The sequence below is a fragment of the Populus euphratica genome, unplaced genomic scaffold (assembly GCF_000495115.2).
Source record: "Populus euphratica unplaced genomic scaffold, PopEup_1.0 scaffold8.1, whole genome shotgun sequence".
NCBI classification, from domain to species: domain Eukaryota; kingdom Viridiplantae; phylum Streptophyta; class Magnoliopsida; order Malpighiales; family Salicaceae; genus Populus; species Populus euphratica.
In genome coordinates, this window is record NW_011499855.1 from 1640309 (window position 1) to 1663094 (window position 22786).

General features: G+C 32.1%; 2 protein-coding genes and 1 long non-coding RNA gene across 3 annotated transcripts; 1 reads left to right on the forward strand and 2 right to left on the reverse strand.

The window, feature by feature from the left end:
- Positions 1–12060: 12060 nt before the first annotated feature.
- Positions 12061–17065, forward strand: LOC105122976 (probable pectate lyase 8). Its single transcript, XM_011022392.1, has 7 exons — positions 12061–12285; positions 12822–12875; positions 13446–13523; positions 14850–15492; positions 15583–15686; positions 15910–16048; positions 16158–17065. Exons 1-7 carry the CDS (start codon positions 12167–12169, stop codon positions 16377–16379), a joined length of 1359 nt encoding a protein of 452 aa, XP_011020694.1. The 5' UTR covers positions 12061–12166; the 3' UTR covers positions 16380–17065.
- A 1948-nt stretch (positions 17066–19013) lies between these two features.
- LOC105123167 (inosine triphosphate pyrophosphatase) lies at positions 19014–22785 on the reverse strand (the record flags this gene model as incomplete). Its single annotated transcript, XM_011022677.1, has 9 exons — positions 19014–19283; positions 19373–19491; positions 19588–19664; positions 20905–21017; positions 21115–21146; positions 22238–22247; positions 22345–22408; positions 22499–22563; positions 22656–22785. Coding segments are annotated over 9 exons (630 nt in total), but the record flags the coding sequence as incomplete, so codon positions are not given.
- On the reverse strand, positions 19832–20382 carry LOC105122977 (uncharacterized). Its single transcript, XR_841782.1, has 2 exons — positions 20320–20382; positions 19832–20033 (listed from the first exon to the last, which is right to left on the reverse strand). It is a non-coding gene; the product is annotated as an uncharacterized LOC105122977 (long non-coding RNA).
- Position 22786: the final 1 nt, after the last annotated feature.

Sequence of the window (22786 nt, forward strand, 5' to 3'; positions counted from 1 at the left end):
GCACTGAAAATTGCTGATGAAATATTGTAGCCGGAAAGTTTCTCTTTCAGTTTTTTAATTTCATTTGTAATTTTTAATTGATTGAGAATCATGAACGTAATTTTTAAGTTTAAAAATTATATTTTACCGTTGTTTTTTTGACAAAATATTTTGTCAGGGATTCACTCACTGAGTTCCTCCACTTTTTATAGGTTTTGTCTGAAGTTCTGGAACGGGCATGAATATTTATGCGGAATCACCGATGAAAAGGTAATTTCATCAGGGATTTCAATTATTATTATTATTTTTATTTATTATGATCCTTAAATTAACAATTATTTGTTCATAATAAACCCACAATTATAACAAAAGGCATTTTAAAAAATTAACTTGTACAAATATCACAACAAATAATGCTAAAGAATTACACGTATCTATGAGTTTTCACATTTGAAAATTTTAAGTAGCAAATTTAATTAAATTGTGCATAATAATGAGATAAACATAATTTCATATATAAATATTAAATAAACACAACACAAAATACACTAGAAAATTATTCAAATCTCAATTAAAATATAATTAGATAAAAAATAAAAAATATACATATCAAATGCAACACATCTAATATGTTGAAGATGAAAATAGAGTAGAGGGTATTGAATCAAAAGGTTCAAAAGAAAAATTAAAAGGTACACATATCACTACACTTAACTGAGCTAAATATATTATATTTTGTTCTAGTATTTATGCACTCATCTCATCTATCTCAATAGTCATTTGTTCACAAACCCTTTCCTATAAAATCTCATTAAATTCAAATCTATATGATGAATGATTAAAGATATAATATGGTGTGTTTGAAGTTGAAACAGTGTGGCTTATGGCTCGCATTTAGTTCCAGGCCTGATATCACAAGTAAATTATAAATTCGATTCTTATCAAGTTCATTATTTACGACAATTTTTAATAACACCTAAGGATAATGAGGAAGATGAATGCAAGTATCTTGATCAAATTTTTTAATCATGTTGTCATTATATCTCTCCTATCAAAAAATCAAGTTTTAAAATTCAATTATATTTCGTATCATTAATTCAAATAGATAATCTTGAACCAACAACAACTATTAAAACACTTACAATGAAGTTATCAACTTTTTTATTGACAATTTTTTTCTCCTTTTGCCCCTAACTTATCCCCCTTCTTTATATGAGTTTCCTCATATAATTTTATTAGAGTCGATTTTTCTTTAAGTTGTTTTTTCTATAAATTAAATAGTTTATTAAAAATCTCACTAATAAACATGTAATGAAGACTTCAAGAAATATAATAAAATATAGAAAAATGAACTCATATTAGTTGCTTTACATGTTAAATAAACATAATTTTTTTTTAATATACTTTTTCTTCGAACTATTAGTTTCTTTTATTTTTATTTTGTTTATTAAAATTTAGGTGTTTTGTAAAATTTTCTGATATTACAAATTCAAGATACATTTTCTAATTATGGTATGTGATATGCTTAGAAAAAGAATGTATTAAGCATGATTTTATAGCTTTTTCATGTTTCATGTCATCTAATTAAGCCTTTTTTATGCTCAATTATAAGAATCATGTTAGGAATCATGCAACTTGATACAAGAATTTATTATACATGAATTATATAAGAAAATAAAAAACTACAAGTTTATTTTATATTTAACCAAACAAGTTTTTGTCCATGTTATTTTTGTCTTTCTATCTTAAATATGTAAAAAAAAACCTAACTGTCAGTTTAACTCGAACAACTTGGGCGTTAATTCTTGATATATTACTGAAATTTATATTTAAACTAATTTCACAGTTTCCATGGTAGTCTGTCGATTGAATCACCTACACACTCACACTCAAAATTAGAGTGAACAACAATCACTGGGAGGTCAGATCGATATCGTTCACTGAGATCAACTGACACTGCTAAATGCAAAAAAATATTGAAGGTATATTAAGATATGTACTCAACAAATTAGGTTTTTAAGTTGTTATTACCAAAAAGACACTGCTGAAAATAATGTAAAACTTAACTATTTATGGTCAATATTTCAGTAGTTTTCTCTGAAATTTGAATGCCAAGTGCTTCCTTTTCTTTTTCTTCTTCTTCTTCTTCTTATTATTATAATAAAACAACCAAATTGCCATGTTTTCTCATTCTTGCATTTTTCCTTCAGCGGAAAACTACCAAGTATATCATCATTTAAAGTTTTGTTTCAATTCTCCAAACAGAACTTATGTCTAAATATTTCTTAATTGTTGATTTTTCCTCCTTTTTCAATATGCGCTTGTGATCCCTGAAAATAATTTTTGATGCAAAATAAATAATGTGGCCCCGCATCACCCTAAATGAGCTATATATATTATTGTTCTCTTTAATTTTAAGTTACTATCATAAATTGTTTTGTAGTTGGTATTATTAAATATCATTGAAGGTATATATATGTTCCCTACCAAACAAATATTAACTGGCTTCTAACTCTACAATGGATATATTTTGAAAAAAAAATATCAACTCCATCATAAGGTTCATCTTCCATCCAAGAAAATTGTTCATAATAAATGATGTTAACTGTCCGACTCTATCAAAGAAAATTTCTGGCTATGCCATCGACTACAACATTCTTAATAATTAAAGTTGATGTTTTATTGTGATAACATCTCAGTAACTTTATCAAGCGATCTCTTCTACTACAAGTTATTTCCCCCTTCTCATGCGTTGAAAAGAACTTAAACGGATGAATCCACGAATCCAGTGAAAGACCCGAACTTTATGAATCAAAATATATATTTTAGCAATTCGACGAGGGCCAATTCATGCAGATTTGGAGAATCTTGGAGCTTCAAAGGAACAATGACCCGTGTTGGCTCCTCTAAACCCGTCCCTGCTTGAGCCTACAAGGAATAATTCGGTCTATTATTCATCATGTGTGCCGATATGAAATTTGACCGTATGATAGAGATATCGAACAAGCTGTTCACTTCACGGATAAGCAAACTAGCTGCATACAAGTATAATATTTTCGGCAAGACATGGACCAAGCTATGAACACCTGATAAGCCGAATTGAAGCCTAAAATGTAGTTTTCACTAAAAACGAATCTAAACCTTTTTTTTTATGAACGGACGTCAAGACTTGGTGCCCGTGAGGATCCAAGATTGCCACCGGTGACCGACCACTTCACCCAACTTATAATGATGCAATCACTCTCTGGCTCGCATCCGGGATTCTTGCTCAATCATAATTTGTTGCTTTCCATTACAAAAACATTCCTTGTAGCACATTTTGAGGTCTGGTCAAGGGACTCCCGGGTCTATGCTGCGCCTCGCTTTGGACACAGATGCAAAGATAAAATCCATGTTTTTGCCTTAAATCCTTGGCCTACGAAATCTATAGCTTTTCCTTTTCATTATGTAAAAGATGCAATGGAGTAAAAAGTGATGTATTCACCACATACGATGTCTTTCTTGCGTGTAAATCTACGTATGAAATCGGACTTTGCTCTGATGGGTATTGCGGGTTTTATCCGTGATCAATGAAACCAATTAGGCAAGAAGGGACGGTGATTAAAGCAATAGGCTTGAAAATTCTAGGCATTGGTTGAGCAACGACTCTACTTAGTTGGGTGAAATTTCGTCTTAAATCTAGAAATTTGATAAAACATTTTGTCCAAATCCAACTAATAATTTCAACTATATAGTATGATAGTTGTTAGACTTTTGTGTCATTAAGTTAATCATTGTTATTAAAACGAAATCATTTCACTCTTTTCCTTTATATGTATATAACTTTTAATATTAACTTCAAATCAATCAAATTTGCTAATTTGATTCAAGTTAGGTTTTTTTATCGCAAATAACCCAATATGTCATTAATTACATGGATCAATTACTAAGCTATGTTTTTCATAACTAATTTGCTTTGATAAAAAAAAAAAATAATCAGTGCTTGGAGATTAAAAATGCTTTATAACAAGCTTGTCATAATAATTATCTTAAATTGGCGTTTGCTACCCAGACAATCTCCTCACTCAACAGTTGACGACAACCGTCTGATTGAGGGACAGATGGGTCCATGCAATGATTAAAGATTAGTTACAAGTTAATTATGGAATTTAACTTCAAGAACTCAAAAGTCAAAACAAATAATAACCCCGTTTTAACTCGTGGTAGATTGGTCCACATAATCGATGGTCCACATTCTGCTAAGTAGATCATAATGTTGTGTGTACCTTTTTGTACATGATGATCGATGGTCGAGCTGTAATAAAATTTTGTACAAGCGTGAGAAATAGCCATGATGGGAGCCACTTGGATTCATGCATGACAGCATAATCTTGCCCCCGGAAAGGTAATCGTGAAGGTCTCGAAAAAATTAAATGGAAAAACGGGCCTCAAACATGTAGTGCTAGAATATACAATTAAATTGCTGTAAAAATAAATAAATAAATAAATTCGGTGCCTCCTTGGATTTCTGGCTACAGATAATTTACTTTAATAAATCATCATCAATTAAGAGGAACACTTGTTTAAATTCTTGTTTGAGTTACCCGCGCGCCTCAATATTACTTTTTAGATTATTTTTGGTTTATATCTTAAAATACAAGAAATTTATATATAAAGAATATAAATACATTAGGTGAAAATAATAAAAATAAATTTATTTTTAAATTATTATTTAATAAATTTTATCATTTTAAAATATAAAAAAACAGAAAATAAAACTTATTTGTTTTATCTCGAATATTTTTTTATATTATTATTAATAATTATATAAATTTTTAATAATTTTAAATTTTATGATATTGATATATACTGATAATTTAAAAATAAAACTTGAATAATTAAATTTTAAAAATTTTGTTAATATCTCAAAAGTGTTATAAATACAATTATCTTTTGGAGTCATTAGACAGGGGTAAGTAAAAAAATAGAAGAACTAATCAAATTGAGAAAATTAAAAAAAATAACTGAAAAAATGAATCGAAAAAACAATTAAATCAATTAAAATTTTGAAAAAAATTGGCTGATTTTATTCGGTTTTAATTTTATAAAAAAAATCAAACCAGACCGAACCCAATCCAAAAAATCCAGAAAAAAATAAGTCAAATCATAAAAACCGAGTCAAACTTATAAAATAAAATCAAAACTGAGTCAAATAAAAAAAATCAAGTTAAACTAATTTAAACTAGTTTTTATTCTAAAAATCAAATTAAAACTCGTTGATTTAAATTAATTTCAGTTAAACTTTGATTTTTTTTAAAAAATAATTTAATTATTTTTTATTAAAAATCTAATAAAAAATAATCACCCCTGCGTTAATCGCTGGCCACTTCCTGAATTTAACATGGCTTGTTGATAGAATCAGTCCCTTCTGTCTCAATCCGCTTTTTCCTTTTCTATTTTAAAATACAGTAGCCAATCACTATCTATCAATTAAAATATAAAATGTTACTTTTGTCCATTTGAATATGAATCTAAATCTTTTTAAAAAATAAAAAAATAAAAAAAAATCAGAACAAGAGCCAAGAGAAGTAACTCTCAAAAAAGGCTACAGTCAAAAGCTGCCGACGTAATGACTATTGACAGTCCAGACCAAATCTCTTGATTTATCAGTTTTACTTATCATTGGAAAACACAAACTACTTCATTAAATATTACTCTGAAAAGATTAGGTTATTCGTTTCATTTTTAATCTACAGTGTAAAATTTTGTGTTTCTTTAATTTGGTTCTTTGATTTATTTTTTTTGATGATTTGATTCTAATTAAAAAATAATTAATTTTGATTTTTTATGAAAATATAGGATTAAAATAGTTTTTTTCTATTTTAAAAAATTAATGATTTTTTATGGGTTTTTATGTATTTTTTAATTTATATTTAAATTACTGTTTCTTTTCTCTTTTAAATGATGATTATTTTATTAATTATGTGTTTAAATTTGAAGAATTTTTTATTTATTTATATTTTTTTAAAGATGACTTTATTTATGAAAATAAAAAAATATTTCTAACATGTGCAGCATTGCATAATATTTTTTTATTTTATTTTATTAATTTAATTTGTGTATTTATTTTTATTATTATTTACTTAAATAAAAAATATTTTAATAAATAAATTTTACAAACACAAACGGACAAACATTTTGTTTTTCAAGACTAAATATATTGTTCTATAACTATTTTTAAAATTTTAAAATTTTATTTTTAGATATATTAATAATTTATTTATTTATTTATTTGTAAATATAGTTTTTAATTTATTTAATTATATGTATGCATAAAATTTTTTATTTAAATTTAGATTTTTTAAAGTACAAAATTGTGTTTAAAAAACCTCAAATTATAATTTTTTTAAAAAATAAAAATATGCAGAGCAAGAATCACGTAACCTGTCCAGTTTTGACTAAATTACGTAATCACTTATGAATAAAAAGCCATTTTCGTAAACCGGGGACAGTACCTGAGGTCAACACTCATGATCTCTCCGTTCATCTTTATTCCTACACCTTAATTTGAAAACAGAGGTCTATACGAAAGGCACAACATGGTATGGTCATGGTCTCCGTCAAAGGTTGTAAAATTCACATGCACCCAAAATTAATGTACAATTAGATGTGACGCAATGGAGTCGTATTCCAAGATTTCTAAATTTATCGATATCTTGGCTTAAATTGAAGTTTTTAAAAATATTTTTTATTAGAAAATATATTTCAATAATTTTTTTTATTTTTAAAAAATATATTTAATATCAACACATTAGAAAAATTAAAAAATTAAATTATTAAGAACAGATTTCAAACCCAAACAACCTCTTAAGACTTTAAACCCAGTAAAAAAAAACCAATAAACAAAACTAAGTCTTCCACTTCTTTTTGAAAACCACCCTGAAAATAATAAGAACTAATGAAAAACGTGGAGACCCTCCTTTGGAGACTGGCCTTTGTTCTTCTAGTTTTGAAGCGGGTGGTGAGCTCGGTTGGTCAATGGAAACGGCTTTAAACGCCGCGATTGGCGCCTGAGAAAACATAATAGAGAGGAAAGGGAAATAAATAAATAAATAAAGACACATTTCCTCGGAATTTTATTTGGAGACACGCAATTGACTTTGCTTTTATCCAACCACCGCAAAATCAGCAGGAAACCGTGACAATCTGCCTGTCATGTACGGACACCGTCAATGCCCTTGCTGATGTGGCATCTCCACTGCTAAATCGTCATCGTTATGGCTTCCCACGGCAAGTAACTAGTTATGGGAGGGAGGGAGGGAGGGAGGGAGGTGGGAACTTGGAAGAGACTTTCAAAATGCCTTTGGAAGCTATTCTAATGGTGTAAAATGGAGATTAGAGACACGGTGGAGTAATTTTGTTTAGCTCTTGAAAATGTTTTTTTATATATTATTTTGATAGAAAATATTTTACAAATTATATTTCAATTCCTTCTGTTTTTTCTTTCTTTAGAGTATAGACAGCGTAGTCAAATTTCTTGATTTTGCAATTATGATATTAATATGTTGCGGTGAACTTGCCTATGATATGCCTTTGTATTTGGTATTGTATTTTTAAAAAGTATTTTTCAATAAAAAATATATTAAAATAATATTTTTTATGTATTTTTTATTTTTTATACTAGCACATTAAAAGTATTTAAAAACACTTAAAAATTATTAATTTAATATTTTTTAAATTAAAAATACTTTGAAGAGCAATAAAAAATAAATAGTAAATAAATATAATTCTTTAATTAGATAGAAAGAGAAATAATAATAATAATAATAAACATTCTCATTCTCGGTAAGAAATTCACGGGATAATAACTCATATTCTAACCAGAATTCATTGAATTTCAATCCATGTTACACATTCGAATCGACATAAGATATGATTTGTTTTAGGACAAATTTTATAGAAGTCACCTTTAAAGGTAGTCTCAATTTAATCCCCGGCCTGTTATTATTCTTGTTTTTGTTATTGTTTTATTTTTTCTAGATCTTTAATTATAAATTCTCAATTAGATTTTTAATTCACCTTTGGTGGCAAAGCTGTTTAGTAATAGTATGAAATTCACATTATTTTTCTTTTTTTTTCCAAAAAAACCAATGAATTTTTTAAAATCTTTGTTTTGAATAATATGAAGCTCATGAGATATACCAAACTAGATAGAAAAAAAAAATCAAAACTCTTACCTTACTTTCTACTAGCTATTTGATTCATGCTTCGTCACGGGACGAATAATTTTTTTTCTCAACTCAACAGTATTTTTTACATGTTTTTTGATATAAGAAAAATTTTAATCATAAACAAAAAAATCAAGAGTGTATCTAATTAAATAAATCAATAACTATTCATGCAATAAAAAAATCATGAAATTCAATTCTTAACTAACCAAGGTTAACCAATCAAACTCATTTTTTGGATTATGGACTTAATTAGGGTAAAGAATTTTTTTTCAATAATTTTTCTTTATAAAAAAATAGACATTTATAAAATTAAGAACCAATCAAATACCAAGATAACTAGATAAAATATCAAATCAAAATAAATCACATCACTCAATTAATAATTAACTAGATATCAAATGATGAAATTAAAAGAAAAAAAAGTAATAAAAAAATCCAATTATGATGAGTGAAATCTGGGGAAAAGGGACCAAGTGTAAGGGGGTTGGTTGGCTTAAAGCTCATGAACCTCATGAAAAAAGCTCAAGGCAGGTTTAGAATAGCTCATGTGCCCGAACTTTATTTTTTCATTTTTTTAAGGGCCAAACGAGGTTGTCCACCCCTTGGATTTTTGAAAAAAAATTTGCAAGCGACACATCACTTGTCCAGCTTGATTTTTAGCAAAATATGGTTGTAAAAAATCAGGTTATGATGTTTCAGGGTTGTTTGGGAACGCGGTTCAACCCGCGTTCCTAAAAAATTTGAAATTTTTTTATTTTTTATTTTTGTTAAAATTCAATATGGTTTATACATTTTGGATCGTTTTGATGTGCTGATGTTAAAAATAATTTTAAAAAAATAAAAAAATATCATTAGCATACATTTCGGTATGAAAAGTTATTTGAAAAGCAACCGCTACCACACTGTTAAACACAAACAAACTTATTTTTAATCATATTTTAACAAAAAAAAACATTTTAAACGCCTTATAAAACATATCACTTGCTTAGAAAAAAAAATACAAAAAAGTGCTTGAAAACCCATAATCAACCTAAAATAAAAATTATTTGTGTGTTCAAATCTTCCAAACAAGTTCAAGAAAAAAAAACATGTAGGATAAACTCTCATCATCAAAAGAAATTAGTAAAATCAAAATAATTTTTTTTATGATGTTGATCAATGTGAATGACGATTATTTTTTCTCTATTGCCGGAAGTCAATCACTTTCCAATAAAGGACCGAAAAGAAAGGAAAATAAAGTTTGGCACCCAAATAGACTTGGTTCTTAATCTTTGAAAATTGAAGGGACCATATATTATAATTGGGAGAGCACTGGGATTAAAATGTACATTTCTCACATACTATGTTAAAGCCATTTATCTCCTTTGTGTTTTTCACCTTGGTCCCCTCTCCTTTAATCTCACTACTTTTTAAAATATTAACTGAAATTGGCCTTTAATTTGATAATTTAATGGTAAAATTTTAAAAAAGGTTTTAGAACAAAAAAAATTTAATTAACTGTGAAGGTATATATTGAACTGCGAGTGAAACTACAATACGTGTGAAGGAACAATAATTGCCCCCACACCTTATTGCTCCACCCATTCTATCGATCAAAATTTTACTCAAAAAACACTCCTATAAATTCAGTAACTAGTACTTGATTTACGTGAATAATTTTTATTTACTATTAACCATGGAGTTTCTACCTTCCTAGAAATTTACTATAGACTCTCTTTGGTTAAAGAGGTTGACGACATGACACCAATAAATTTCAAGATGCCGAGAGAAAAACCCATAAATACCCCTTGTAAATATCAAAACAACTAAATTGGAAGGTCAAAACATTGCGGTATCCTGTTTGGTTTTTTATTTTAAAAATATTTTTTAAAAATTATATTTTTTTACTTTAAATTAATTTTTTTTTTGATATTTTTAGTTTATTTTGATACGATGATGTTAAAAATTATTTTTAAAAAATAAAAAATATTATTTTAATATATTTCCAAGTAAAAAATATTTCAAAAATCAACTGCAATTATATTCCTAAACATAATCTCAATTTATTACACGTCGTTACAATGTAATAATTTTTTTTTAAAAATATACTTGTATTTAAAAATAATACAATATCCGAGCGATACATGTGGCGTTCTTAGCTCTAGTTTGGTTTTACTGAGTCTTTTTCGTTCTTGTTTTCCTCGGTATTCACACATATCTCTTTAAAATTTAAAACCATTCATTTAATATTTTTTTCTTCAAATTTGATTCATGTGTTTTCTAATTATTTTTTTGTATTTGAAATAATTTATTTTCAGTTTCATTCTCCTTTATTTTTTTTTATCAATTAGATTTAGTTCATGATCTTTTGATTGTTATTTATTTGATTTGAATAATGTTTTTATTTGATTTTTTTTTATGATTTCATCATCCTTGAATTTTTTTTCTATGTAATCTAATCCTTATTATTTTTTTTTCAATTAAAATCCAGGACTCTGCAAGTTGCAAATTTAAGGGATTAACTCAAGTTTAAAAGATTCATATGGATTTGTTTAGTTTTTTTTTTTAAATAATATTTTTTGAGCTTTATTCTTTAATGTTTATTTATATCAAGTTTCATTCTCCTTTAATTTTTTTCATCTGATATATTTTTTTTTAATTATTATTGGTTTTGCTATGGATGATTTTTAGAATTTAAGTTTTTTTTGCTATGTCATCCTCCAAATCTTTTTCCTATGTGCTTCGGTTCTCATTTTTTTTTTATTATAGTTTCTTTTACTTAAATTTTTTTTTTACTGAGTTTGTTTTTATAATTTGATCCCCTAACATTATTAGCTGAGGATTAAATTTTTTTATTGAGCTATAGTTTAAGATTGTACAAGTTGTGAGCTTTAATGCTTAACTTTAGTCTAGGAGATTTATTTGCATTTCCTTAATTTTTTTTTTTTAAAACTAATGTTTTTGTAATTTCATCCTCAATATTTATCTATTTCTTAAAAATCATCTCCGTTATTTAATCAAACCCAAGGTTAGTAGAGATATGGCTTAGTTAAGAGAAAAATAAGAAAAGGAAAAATAAAGAAGTATATTGTCCAACTAGATTAACCCATTATGACTGTATTCTTTGCTTGGATGATCAATTTTACAGGTTAGGAAGAATTAATATAATATGTTATTATTTTTTTAGTTCACTCCGTAGATTTTTGTTGCCATTTAATTGTTTCACATCTGAGTCAGGGTTAAATAAAGGTTAAAACTATAATAGTTTTAATTTATTTTTAACCCAATTGTCATTTAAACAAAACAAAATGTTAACTCTTGTCCAATTATGATGAACAAGTAACACTGATTTTTCTTTATTTATTAAAGCATATAATGGTCAAGTTTGTCAAGTTTTTAATTTTTATTTCAAATATTTTATTACATTTTAAAAAATAACAACACTTATATTTTTTATTTCAAATATTTTATCATATGCAAAAAAAAAATAACAACACTTACATTTTTTTTTTTGAAGTAGTCATTTGATTTTGATATGACTCGAAGCTGGAACAAATATAAACATAAAAAAGGAGGCAAATTCTCGTGTATGTGTGTGAATGGCACGTGGGAGAAGGGTTACCTGGTCAGTGGTTAAGAGGAAGAGCAGGGTGTTATATTGGGTTAGGTTAGGTTAAATGGAACCTAACAACTAACCAATAACCAGCAGGTAATGTCAATCGTCAAAGCAAAAAAAAAAAAAAAAAAAGGAAAAAGGAAAACGTTACATGGGTTATATTAGCTAGTTAACGGCGTTAAAAGTACTGTTTAGAGACTTTTATGCTGTAAGGTACTCTTGTTACTGCATGGGTGGGTCTATAAGAAGGCCGTTATGTTGGAGCTCTAAACTCCGACTCTATACTTTAGGTTCTTTTTTCTCTCCCTGCCCTTTACGTTTTCTTTTATTTCTCTCTATTCTCAAATCTTTCCACGCAGAGAGAGAAAGAAGCAGAGAGAGTATGACAATGGCGGTGCCTCAGAAATGGGTTTGTGTGTTTTCTGCTGTGATTGTATTGTTGTTCGTTGGTGTAGTGGCTACTTCAAGACACGATGTTGTTGGGATCTCTGCTCTTACCAGGTAAACATATAAACGCACAAAATGTATATGTTTACGCATATGCGCTTCTCTCTTGTCAAGACACAGAATTAGCTGCTCAACTTCTCTGTCCTTGTGCTTGCTTTGTGTGCGTTTTGGGTTAGAAGAAACAGAGCTTTCTCTGATTTGTATTTGTATTTTTTGTTCTCCCAGCTTCTGCCAAAATTGAAATTTTGTTAGCTGTTATGCAATGAGCTTCTTTTGAGGTTGTAATTGAAATATTTTTGACATACTTGATTTTTTTTGGTTTGAAAATCTCATGATTGTTAGAAAACAAAGCTACAATCTATGGTGTTTTAATGAAAATCTGTAAAACCAAGATTTCGGTTCTCTGCTTGTTGATACAACTCCATTAATGCCCATTTTCACAAAACTAAGGGGAGTTGCTTTCTCTTCATCAATGGAGCACACAAACTTAACAGAGAGATTGAAGGAGAAAAAAAACAGAGAGAGGCCATACAATTCCACTACTTTTTTTCCTAAAATGTTTACATTTTGGGTGTTTGTTGTATTCTCAGGAATGTAGAAGCAGAGAAGGAACAGAGCTCAAGCAACTCAACTATGGCGGCCAGGTATAATGTTAATTTTAACGGTTAATCTGAGCCGTTGTTTATATGTACTGTCTTTTTTTGGTCAGGTAGATGTCTCTTATTTATCCAAAGTAACGGTAGGAATCTTGGCCGTTGAGATCATTAGATCTGGATCGTTTATTCTGTTATTTGCTGCTACTATTACCAACTTCGGATTCCTCGGTTAAGATTAACGAGAAACTCCAAGAGTCCTGCTTTCCAATATTACCCTCACACTTTTTCCCGAATTCCATGTTTGTTTTCACTGCTCACTTGAGGACAAAATAAGGGTAGTTTAGTCATAAAAACATGTTATCGCCCTCGAGTCGCCTCGACCCTGTGGTTTTACTTTCCTGGAGAAACGCGTTTTAACGGTGTCACTTAGCAGTCAGTGACCGACGCCTTGAGCAATGCAGACACTCCACTCTCCTATCTGTACATATTACTTTCGTTGTGTGTCCCACATGATGTCCACTCCCTTCCTGGGATTCACACCTTTCCACTAGTCCTTAATGGGGTTTGGTTAATTTAACGTAATACTTGAAGGTTGTTGATTTTTGGTGGTTGTTTTAGGTCTCAAGAAGAGGCTGATGCATTTAACGAGAAAGCAGTTGCTGCTGATCCTGATGAGGTGGTTTCAATGGTTGAGATGTATGTCACTTTCTCTACCCTCTCGTTAATGTTTTAGGAGCGATTAATTAATAACATTGCTATTGCCCTTTAATTACATTCCGACTTAGCACTTGAAATCTACTGAATTCACTACTAGAGCGAGGATTTGGTGCTTATGGTAGGTATTTAGAAAATGCTAATCTCGTAATTACGACCACTAGACCAGTTAATGTTTTTTAAAAAAAATAAAAAAAGAAGAAATTTCCCTTGATGCCTTAATCTTTCTTGTGGGATTTGCACTTTAATAAAAGGGACAATGGGAATATGTGTAATCAGCCTCCCAGCACGTTCCTCTCCTAAATCTGATATGCTGTTCATATTTTGACCCTTTTCACGTTGTTTCGCTCCACTACCTGCCAGCTACTGTAGTTGTTGTAGTAGGGGCAGTGAATGAGTGAGATCTGTGTTTCAAGAATATCATTCTTTTGACTATTTTCTTTATTCATGTAAATTAAATTATACTTGAGAGGTACAGATTTTGATTTCTTATGAACACTGTATTTTACTTGATATCTCTATCGGTCACTGTATTTTACATAACATGGGACTGATTTAGACACCTTTTCACATAATTTAACCATTGATTTAGCCAATGGAATGATGTGTTAGTCGGATGCTTTTTTGTAGCTGTGATTTAATTGATCGTGACCTCCCAGTATGGATTTTATAAAATTATATATAAAAAAATATGGCTTTTATAAAGGGAGAGACCCAATTTTCTACTTTTTGTCATTTTTCCATTCTGTTGATAGGCCTTTTAAAATCTCAGCTGCAGATCAATATATTTTGGGGTTTTTTCAAGTAGCTGAAGATGGGTTTGTGAAATTTCATGGAGTTGATTGCAGAGAGCATGTGGGTTCTTAATTCGCATTGTCTATCTGAGGTGACAGCTTCATTCATGTATGAAGCTGGACAAACACAACGTACATGTCATGTACACTAAGCCAAGATAATTCTATCCGTTAAAACTGAAAAGACCTGATGGTCCTCACAATATGACAAATTGTTTGTTTCCTGTTGCCATTAATCATACGTCCGAGTTAGCTGTGGCCTTTTTTCCACCGACACAAAAGTCGCAGATTTTAGTGTTGAAATGAAATCGGTAATAATTATCTGATGCAAAATAGTAATTAAAATGTTAATGATTAAAATTAGAAAATTATTGTGTAGCATTTTGGAAATGGGAAACGGAGTTGAAGTTCAAAAATGGGATTGTAATTATCAAAGATGAGCTTTATTTTTGGGTTGAATAGCATTCATGATATTAATGTTGATACTGATAGACCATTGAATTTGAGATTGCAGGAACATCCGCAACAGTACTGAAAGGAGGAGGTTAGGCTACTTCTCTTGTGGAACAGGCAATCCTATTGATGATTGCTGGCGTTGTGACCCCAACTGGCACAAGAACCGCAAGCGCCTTGCTGACTGTGGCATTGGTTTTGGCAGAAACGCCATTGGTGGCCGTGATGGTCGCTTCTATGTTGTTACTGATTCTAGTGACCATGACCCTGTAAACCCAAGGCCTGGAACTTTGCGCCATGCCGTGATCCAGGACGCTCCTCTATGGATCGTGTTCAAAAGGGACATGGTGATTCAATTGAAGCAGGAACTTATCATGAACAGCTTTAAGACCATAGATGGCCGTGGGGTCAATGTTCACATTGCTAATGGTGGGTGCATCACTATCCAATTTGTTACCAATGTGATCATTCATGGTCTCCATATTCATGACTGCAAGCCCACTGGCAATGCTATGGTGCGTAGCTCGCCATCTCATTACGGATGGAGGACAATGGCTGATGGTGATGCCATCTCTATTTTTGGATCAAGTCATATTTGGGTCGATCACAATTCCCTTTCTAACTGCGCTGATGGCCTGGTTGATGCTGTTATGGGTTCTACTGCCATCACCGTCTCCAACAATCACTTCACCCACCATAATGAGGTTAGCTCGCTGATCCTTTTGGTACTCTCAATGTTACTTATTTTTCTTGTTGATGGAAGCTAATATTGTTTTGCATGCCATTTATCACAGGTAATGCTCCTGGGCCACAGTGACTCGTATACCAGAGACAAGCAAATGCAAGTAACCATTGCGTACAACCATTTTGGAGAAGGACTGATCCAGAGAATGCCAAGGTAACATTTAATTATATCTTTCTTATTGAAAGGACTTTGGCTCCCCGAAATTACCTCTTTATTACTATAAACTTGCCCTGTAAAACTAACATGACGGGAATTATACCCCAATAATAGACCAATAGTGATTATATAGAAATAGTTTCTTTAACTTGACCAAGGGAGAAAATTGCCTAATTCATGAAATTAAACCATCTTTTGCTTGAATTCATGAATTATACAGGTGTAGACATGGGTACTTCCATGTGGTAAACAATGACTACACTCACTGGGAAATGTATGCCATCGGTGGCAGTGCAGAACCCACCATCAACAGCCAGGGCAACAGATATAATGCTCCAGCCAATCCTTTTGCAAAGGAGGTATTATACAACTAGTTAACTCTTCTCATTCTCTGTCTCCTTCCTTTTATGTTTGCAGTGAAATGCACCTTGCATAGGCTGGTTATTGATGATTCATTGCTTTGACCAGGTGACAAAGAGGGTGGATACAGCTCCAGGCAAATGGAAAAACTGGAATTGGAGGTCAGAAGGAGACCTGTTGGCGAATGGAGCTTACTTCACTCCATCCGGGGCTGGAGCTTCAGCTAGCTATGCTCGCGCTTCAAGCTTGGGTGCCAAGTCTTCTTCCATGGTCGGAGCAATGACGGCTAATTCCGGTGTTCTTGGCTGCCGCAGGGGCCATCAGTGCTAGTCTTTTCAGTCAAATTTAAGTGGTCAAAAAGAGGCCACTTGGTTTTCTCTCTCTTTTTTTTCCTTCAATTTTTTCTTACAACTTTATAGTCCTGCTACTTCTGCCTGTTACTTGTGTCTCAGCCATTGTTTCTGTCATATCTATCTGCATTCATCACATATATTGGCAAGTGTACAATTTTTACACATGTCATACATAAACCATCTTCATTCCAGTTTGTCTCTGTTATTTCTCAACCTCGGCCTGCTTCAGATGAAAACCAATACCTCATACCATTATCCAGAAGAGCAGGCGCAGAAGCGTTGTTCATTTTATTTCTTTCACCTCTTTCCTTCCATTTCTTTTGCTCCTCCATTTCTTTTGCCCTTTCCAGTTTCACATCTCCTTTACTTCTAGCTACCAGTCATGCATCTATATCTACAGTGTCAGTCTTGGTCGATCTCCACATAATGTCTAGGCTTTTGAGTCTATAGGATTTGAATGATTTGTGATTTTTCTTTCTTTCTTTTTTTTTTCTTTCTTTTTAATTTTGTCTGTCTAGTGATACAAGCAAGCAGTACCATGGATTTCAAATCTGAGTCGATGGAAAAACTTTGTTACAGAGTGCAAAGAAATAGCAATGAAGTTCTTTACCTCTTACCTTTTTTCTGCCTTTTCTTAGGCAATGGAAGCTTTGCGTATCTTTACTATTTCTTATGCAATTTACAAATGATCCCTTGTTCTTTCTATGGTAGAAATGATTTTATCATGTGAGCACCAGCTGCCTACACATGATATAAAGCTCTTAACCAGCTAATAACTTACATCATCACCAGTCTAATGGAATCCCTTGTGATTCATTGCTGGCCAGGGCCTTGAGGAGCGATGACTTCTTACACAGTAAATATATCTCGAATCTAAATCAACAGAGCATCTATGATAAGATCACTCATGAGCTTGAAACCGTAATGTAAATGCTATTAATTTCCTTACTTCCAAATGTTAGATTGAATAAGCGGAACTTTAAGGTTGAACCACCACCAGAACGGCACATTCTGCCTCGCTGCTTTGGGTAGAATTTCAGAGCATATAGATTTTCTCAATACAACTAATTAAACCCCTTGTAAATCATTTTCAAGAAACAGTGACTGGTCATTTGACGCCCCTCCACTCACAATGGCGTGGTGAACTGTCCCCTTCCATGTGGTTCACAAGCATCAGCACCACCATGGTTTTTGGGCAATAATGGAACTGTTGATTTATGCACAAGTCCCTAACCATGTGATGCTTCTTAGCCGATGGCTACAGAAGGAAGAGGATAACCCGAAGGAGAGGTGGTTAACAGGTATGATTCACATGGAAAGATGATAAAAACGCATGGATTTGCTGTGAGTCAGGGTCCCATATGGCATGTGAGAAGTTCTGTACCTGTAAGAAATGGGGCCAATTTAATTTTTTAGCCAAGTTGTGCATGTAACAACAATACATGGTTTTCATGTGAACGTTGGCTAGCGCTGTCATCTCAGACCCTTCTCCAGAGTTAGCCATTTACATTTAGCATCGTTCGTTGCCCTGCTTCATTAATTCCCCGTATGGCTTTATTATTTTCACACTAAAACGTACAGATTCCACTATTTTGGTGAATTCCTTTCAAAATACAATGAAATGTTATGGACAAACTGGAAAATGACAAAACTGTTGAAATGTTGGAAACACAAACTAGTCCTTATAGGAAGTTTTCTAGGTGTCGAATGGATTCTACCAAAGAAATCATGAACAGAATTGTATGGGGCATCTTTCTGCTTGTTCATTATTCTTGGGAATCGTAAAATTCTCGTAAGTTCAGAATCTTAGGACAGCAAATATAGGAGATGAATACCAGAAAGGATAGCAATTTGCCCGTTTATGATTGTGGGGAAGATTTTATTTGTCAATTGTCATGATCGTCATCCACAAAATCTAAAAGAAATCCCAAGAGTTGAGGCAGGCGAACTTCTCTATTATGAAAAAGATGATTGATGGCTACAACTTGGACGCGTAGGGTAAGAATAGTGGGATTGAATGCTGCTTGTCACAGAGAAGTGCCCAGCAATTGAACCAAAACTGTTTCACATTTTTCATAGACATAAAAATAGACTTATAATTGCTATCATAACATTATAATAGACTACTTCTATTTATGATGGAACATTCACATGAAGTAGCGAAATGTGTGCAATGGATATGTTGTTTGTGCCCTTTGTTTTTTTAAGCAGACATAGAAGGATCAAAAACTCCGGATTTCACCTACATATGGTGCCTGACTTGTCTGGGCAGAAAAAAGTGGCATATGGTTCAAGGAAAGGAAGTTTTAACACCTGTTTTTGCAACAATTGGTACAAGCCGCTAGGCAGGTGATATCTGCTCACATTGAGAATCTCTGCTTAAAGAGGCGAAAGCTAAAGAGTTCAAACGCTAGCGCTAACAATTCAATGTCAAGCTGAACTCATCCAGGGTCTTAAAACACTGGTACAGCAAACAAGATATTAACCTGGTAAGATCCAATCAACCAGACCAGGTTTCTAGTGCCTCGGTTGACCCGACCAGCCTTATCAAAAACATTGATCATAATTAAAAGGTAACAAACATACAATAACATAATCAGCACACTTGCAATGAGATATCAAAAGATTCATATTAACTATTAACCAGAGCATCCTTTCCTGGTAAAACAGATGATCATCCAAGAGTCAGAGGTCAAATTTCGCTTTTCAATTAAGGTTTTAACATTTACCTTTCCACCTCAGTTCAGAGGGAAATCATTCATATATGTGAAAAAGATACTTTGACATTTTCTACTCAGCAGAATAGTAGTACAGTTGTCTGAAATCCTTCTTCATGACCCCACCTCTAAAAGAACCGTTCCCTATTCCCCGTCCTTTTTTCCCGACATAAGAAAATCATGGAAATAAGCAAGTGTGGATCCTGCGCACAAGTAAATCTTTTTTAACTGCCAAAAATCTACTATAGCTCACTCTTTTTAGAGTCATTTGTCTCGAAAATGTATCCAGCTTCAGCAAAGTGGGATTTAACCAGATCAAGAGCCCTGGAACGGTGATAAATCTTCTTTTCATCCTTTGGCATCTCTGCATAACTGTAAAAGAAGAAAATTAATATACTCTAGTTCCCTCTTGGTTCAATTATTAAGCAAGACTGGGCCAAAACAGCAGGAATGAAAGCGGAAAATTACGTTTGCTCGTAGCCATCAGGTTGAAAGATTGGATCCCATCCAAAATCATTAGGTCCCCTCGCTGCAACTATCTTCCCCTCAAATAAAGCCACGGATTGTAAGTTGTTAATTTTAAACTTTTAACTAGTCTTTGTCAGTTTTCCTGAGAAATAGCTGCATCTGAAATTATATATTTTTGGTTCATTAAAATAATTATGATTTCTCAACTTAAGCATACAGAAGAAAATCATTTTCCTGATTTGAGTTTAATAATCTTGACAGGAAAGGACAAAGCAATGAGTCAACGACTCCTAAATCCTATTTTATGGAATTTTCCTTAGTCATCTATTTGTCTGGATTTAAATAGAAAGCATCATGCAGCTTCTTCCATGATTTGTTTATTCTTATGATAGACTATTGCATTGTTCAACCAAGAACTTCAGCAAGATTATCATCCATTCAGATGACTAAGAATGGGATGTAGGCCTTGACTAAGTGAGAAAAAAATGAAAAGAAAAGGGGGAAAAAAAACTCAACAGCAAACGTAATTGGAGTAAATATAAGTAATCTAGATGCATGTTCCCAATACAATTAATCCTTCAACTCTTCGTAACATTTTTCAAGTGTTATGGAAAAGGTGGAGCCAGAAGTATCTGTTTTGATATTTGAAAATTTTGATTAACTGACCAGGAAAGACACCTCACGTAAATAAAATAAAAAAAAGAATGGGATGTAGGCCTTGACTAAGTGTGCATTCAGATGACTAAGAATGGGATGTAGGCCTTGACTAAGTGAGAAAAAAATGAAAAGAAAAGGGGGAAAAAAAACTCAACAGCAAACGTAATTGGAGTAAATATAAGTAATCTAGATGCATGTTCCCAATACAATTAATCCTTCAACTCTTCGTAACATTTTTCAAGTGTTATGGAAAAGGTGGAGCCAGAAGTATCTGTTTTGATATTTGAAAATTTTGATTAACTGACCAGGAAATTATATGAAACAAAAGGGTCAGGGCAGCATGTGTGTGCTCCTTTTCTTGAAATAGCCACCAACAAAGTTGTCTTATTCATTTTTAATAGACAGTTCCTACACGCATCACTGACACAACATAAAATTCATAGGATAAGTGACTGCTAAGAGAAAGATCGTAGTCAAAGTTCGGTCGTAATTCCCTTCAAATAAAATGGCACAGTGGCATCCTAAATAACATAGGCTAGAAATTATTTTGCATAAAAGATTCAGTAACAGTTATTTGCATTATAGATGCATTAAATCTTAAAAGAAAAGAGACTCGGGGTAGGAATATTTGTTACATTCTTGTAAGTTTTGAAAATGTACCAGAGTTTTTCCAAGATATGTAATCGGTTCAGCATCAGGCCCAAGAGCAAAAGAAAATGCACATAAAGCATAGGCTGATTTGTCCTCATATGCCATCAGCAAGTTGTTCAGACCTAGGAAAGGAGAAAAGACATAAGGTGTTTTGTACAAGAAAGCAACAAAAATGACAACATAAAAACGATAGGAACAAAAGACTATGAAAAGAAAAACCTTCATGACCAATCTTTTGCAGAAACCACTTGCTGCGTGAATTGATAATCTTGTTAGATGATGGCAGACAAAAACTAAATTCTTGAAAATAATACCAAAAAACTACTAGATGAAAGCTTTATTGTCTGATGATACTGAACTGTCAACTCTTTTAAAAGTTGAGGTTGAGCTTGATAAAATTAATAATTTTTAATTTTCAAAGAAATAGAGGAGATAGGAACCTTGCCAATATCATTACAAAGAAATACAAACAAAAATGGTAGACCTCATTAATCTTCCTTTGAAAAGAAGAAAAAAAGAAGGGAAGAGGTAGAATCATGCAAGATCTTCTAAGTCATCAGGCACAAAAGGATAAAAAAATGAAAGATGAGGTGTGCAAAAAGCATAAGGCAAGATGAGCATCAAATACCTTTATCTCCTATGTCATTTAGATATTCTGGAGGAGTTAATGTGGCAAGGGCAATGCAGTATTAGGAAACAACGACCCCCGCAGTTCTTTCTATTCTACCTCAATGAACAGAAAAAGGTTAGAATTGTATATAAAATGACAAGATGGAACCTTTGTGTTCATGAACATTCTAAGCAGGTGAAGAGACGAGTTATATCTGTTGACAGAGTCGCTTATCATGTCAACACTGTTACCTCGGCCTAGTTGCATGTTATTATGATGGATAAATCGCAGAACATCTTTTGAGAAGAAAAGGTAACTGAGAGCTTCATTCAGGCACTTGAGAAGATCCAAGAAATCTTAATCCTGAACAGTTAACCAATGAAATATTCCTCACGACTGTATTTTCTTTTCAACATCACATTCCTTCTAATATTGGAAAGATGGGATGGTTCATGGCTCTGGTGAAGTGTTCTGAATACAGTCATGGTGATAATCCATGCTTAACACGGGAGTATGATTTGGGCATCATGTTTGGCCTTCTTTCATCAAGTTGGAATTTCCCTAGATCCTATTTTCCCTCCCATAAAAAATCATTCTAAAACTCCTCTGATCGAGATTTATGAAAGTCGACAAGAAAAGAAATGCAATCCGATATGTAATTCATAATTAGAAGGCCTATTAAAAGAACGAAACTTTACCTTGATAATAGAAGAAAAAAATATCACAACTTACATGTATGGCCCTGCAAACAAATGGACAAAAAATCATAAACTGGAAAAAAAAATCATACAAAATGAATAAATACGAACAAGTTATCAAACAAACAAGATCATTAGTACCTGGAAGACCCTTTAAGGCATTGGAGCAAAGACAAGTATCCTCCACCAAAACAGGTCCTTTCACCTTCAATTTCCAATAGAAATACAAACATTATATATTTATTTACACATAACAAAAAATAAAATGCACACACAGAGATGGTACATGTTGTACCTCTACGGCAGCTAAACGAGCTTTCTCTTTAGAGATTTCTTCAGGTTCTCCTTGCAGCTCGGGTACTGTAAACGCCAACAACAATCAAACCCAGAAGCATAAATTTTATATTTTCCACAGGGAGACAGGGATATGTATATAGAGAGAGAGATTGTACGGTCAAGTTTGAGAGATTGGAAAGGAACGGTTTGGCCCAAGATTGCACGGACTTCTTCAAGCTTCTTTGCGTTTCCGGTCACGCATGTCACCGGCCGTGACACAACCACCCCGGTTGCCGCCGTCGTTTTC

Coding starts and splice junctions, on each gene's coding strand:
- LOC105122976 (XM_011022392.1), top strand. CDS start 12,167: ATGACAATGGCGGTGCCTCAGAAATGGGTTTGTGTGTTTTCTGCTGTG. Junction 12,286..12,821: donor GGGATCTCTGCTCTTACCAG/GTAAACATATAA, acceptor TTGTATTCTCAG/GAATGTAGAAGCAGAGAAGG. Junction 15,687..15,909: donor CTGATCCAGAGAATGCCAAG/GTAACATTTAAT, acceptor TGAATTATACAG/GTGTAGACATGGGTACTTCC.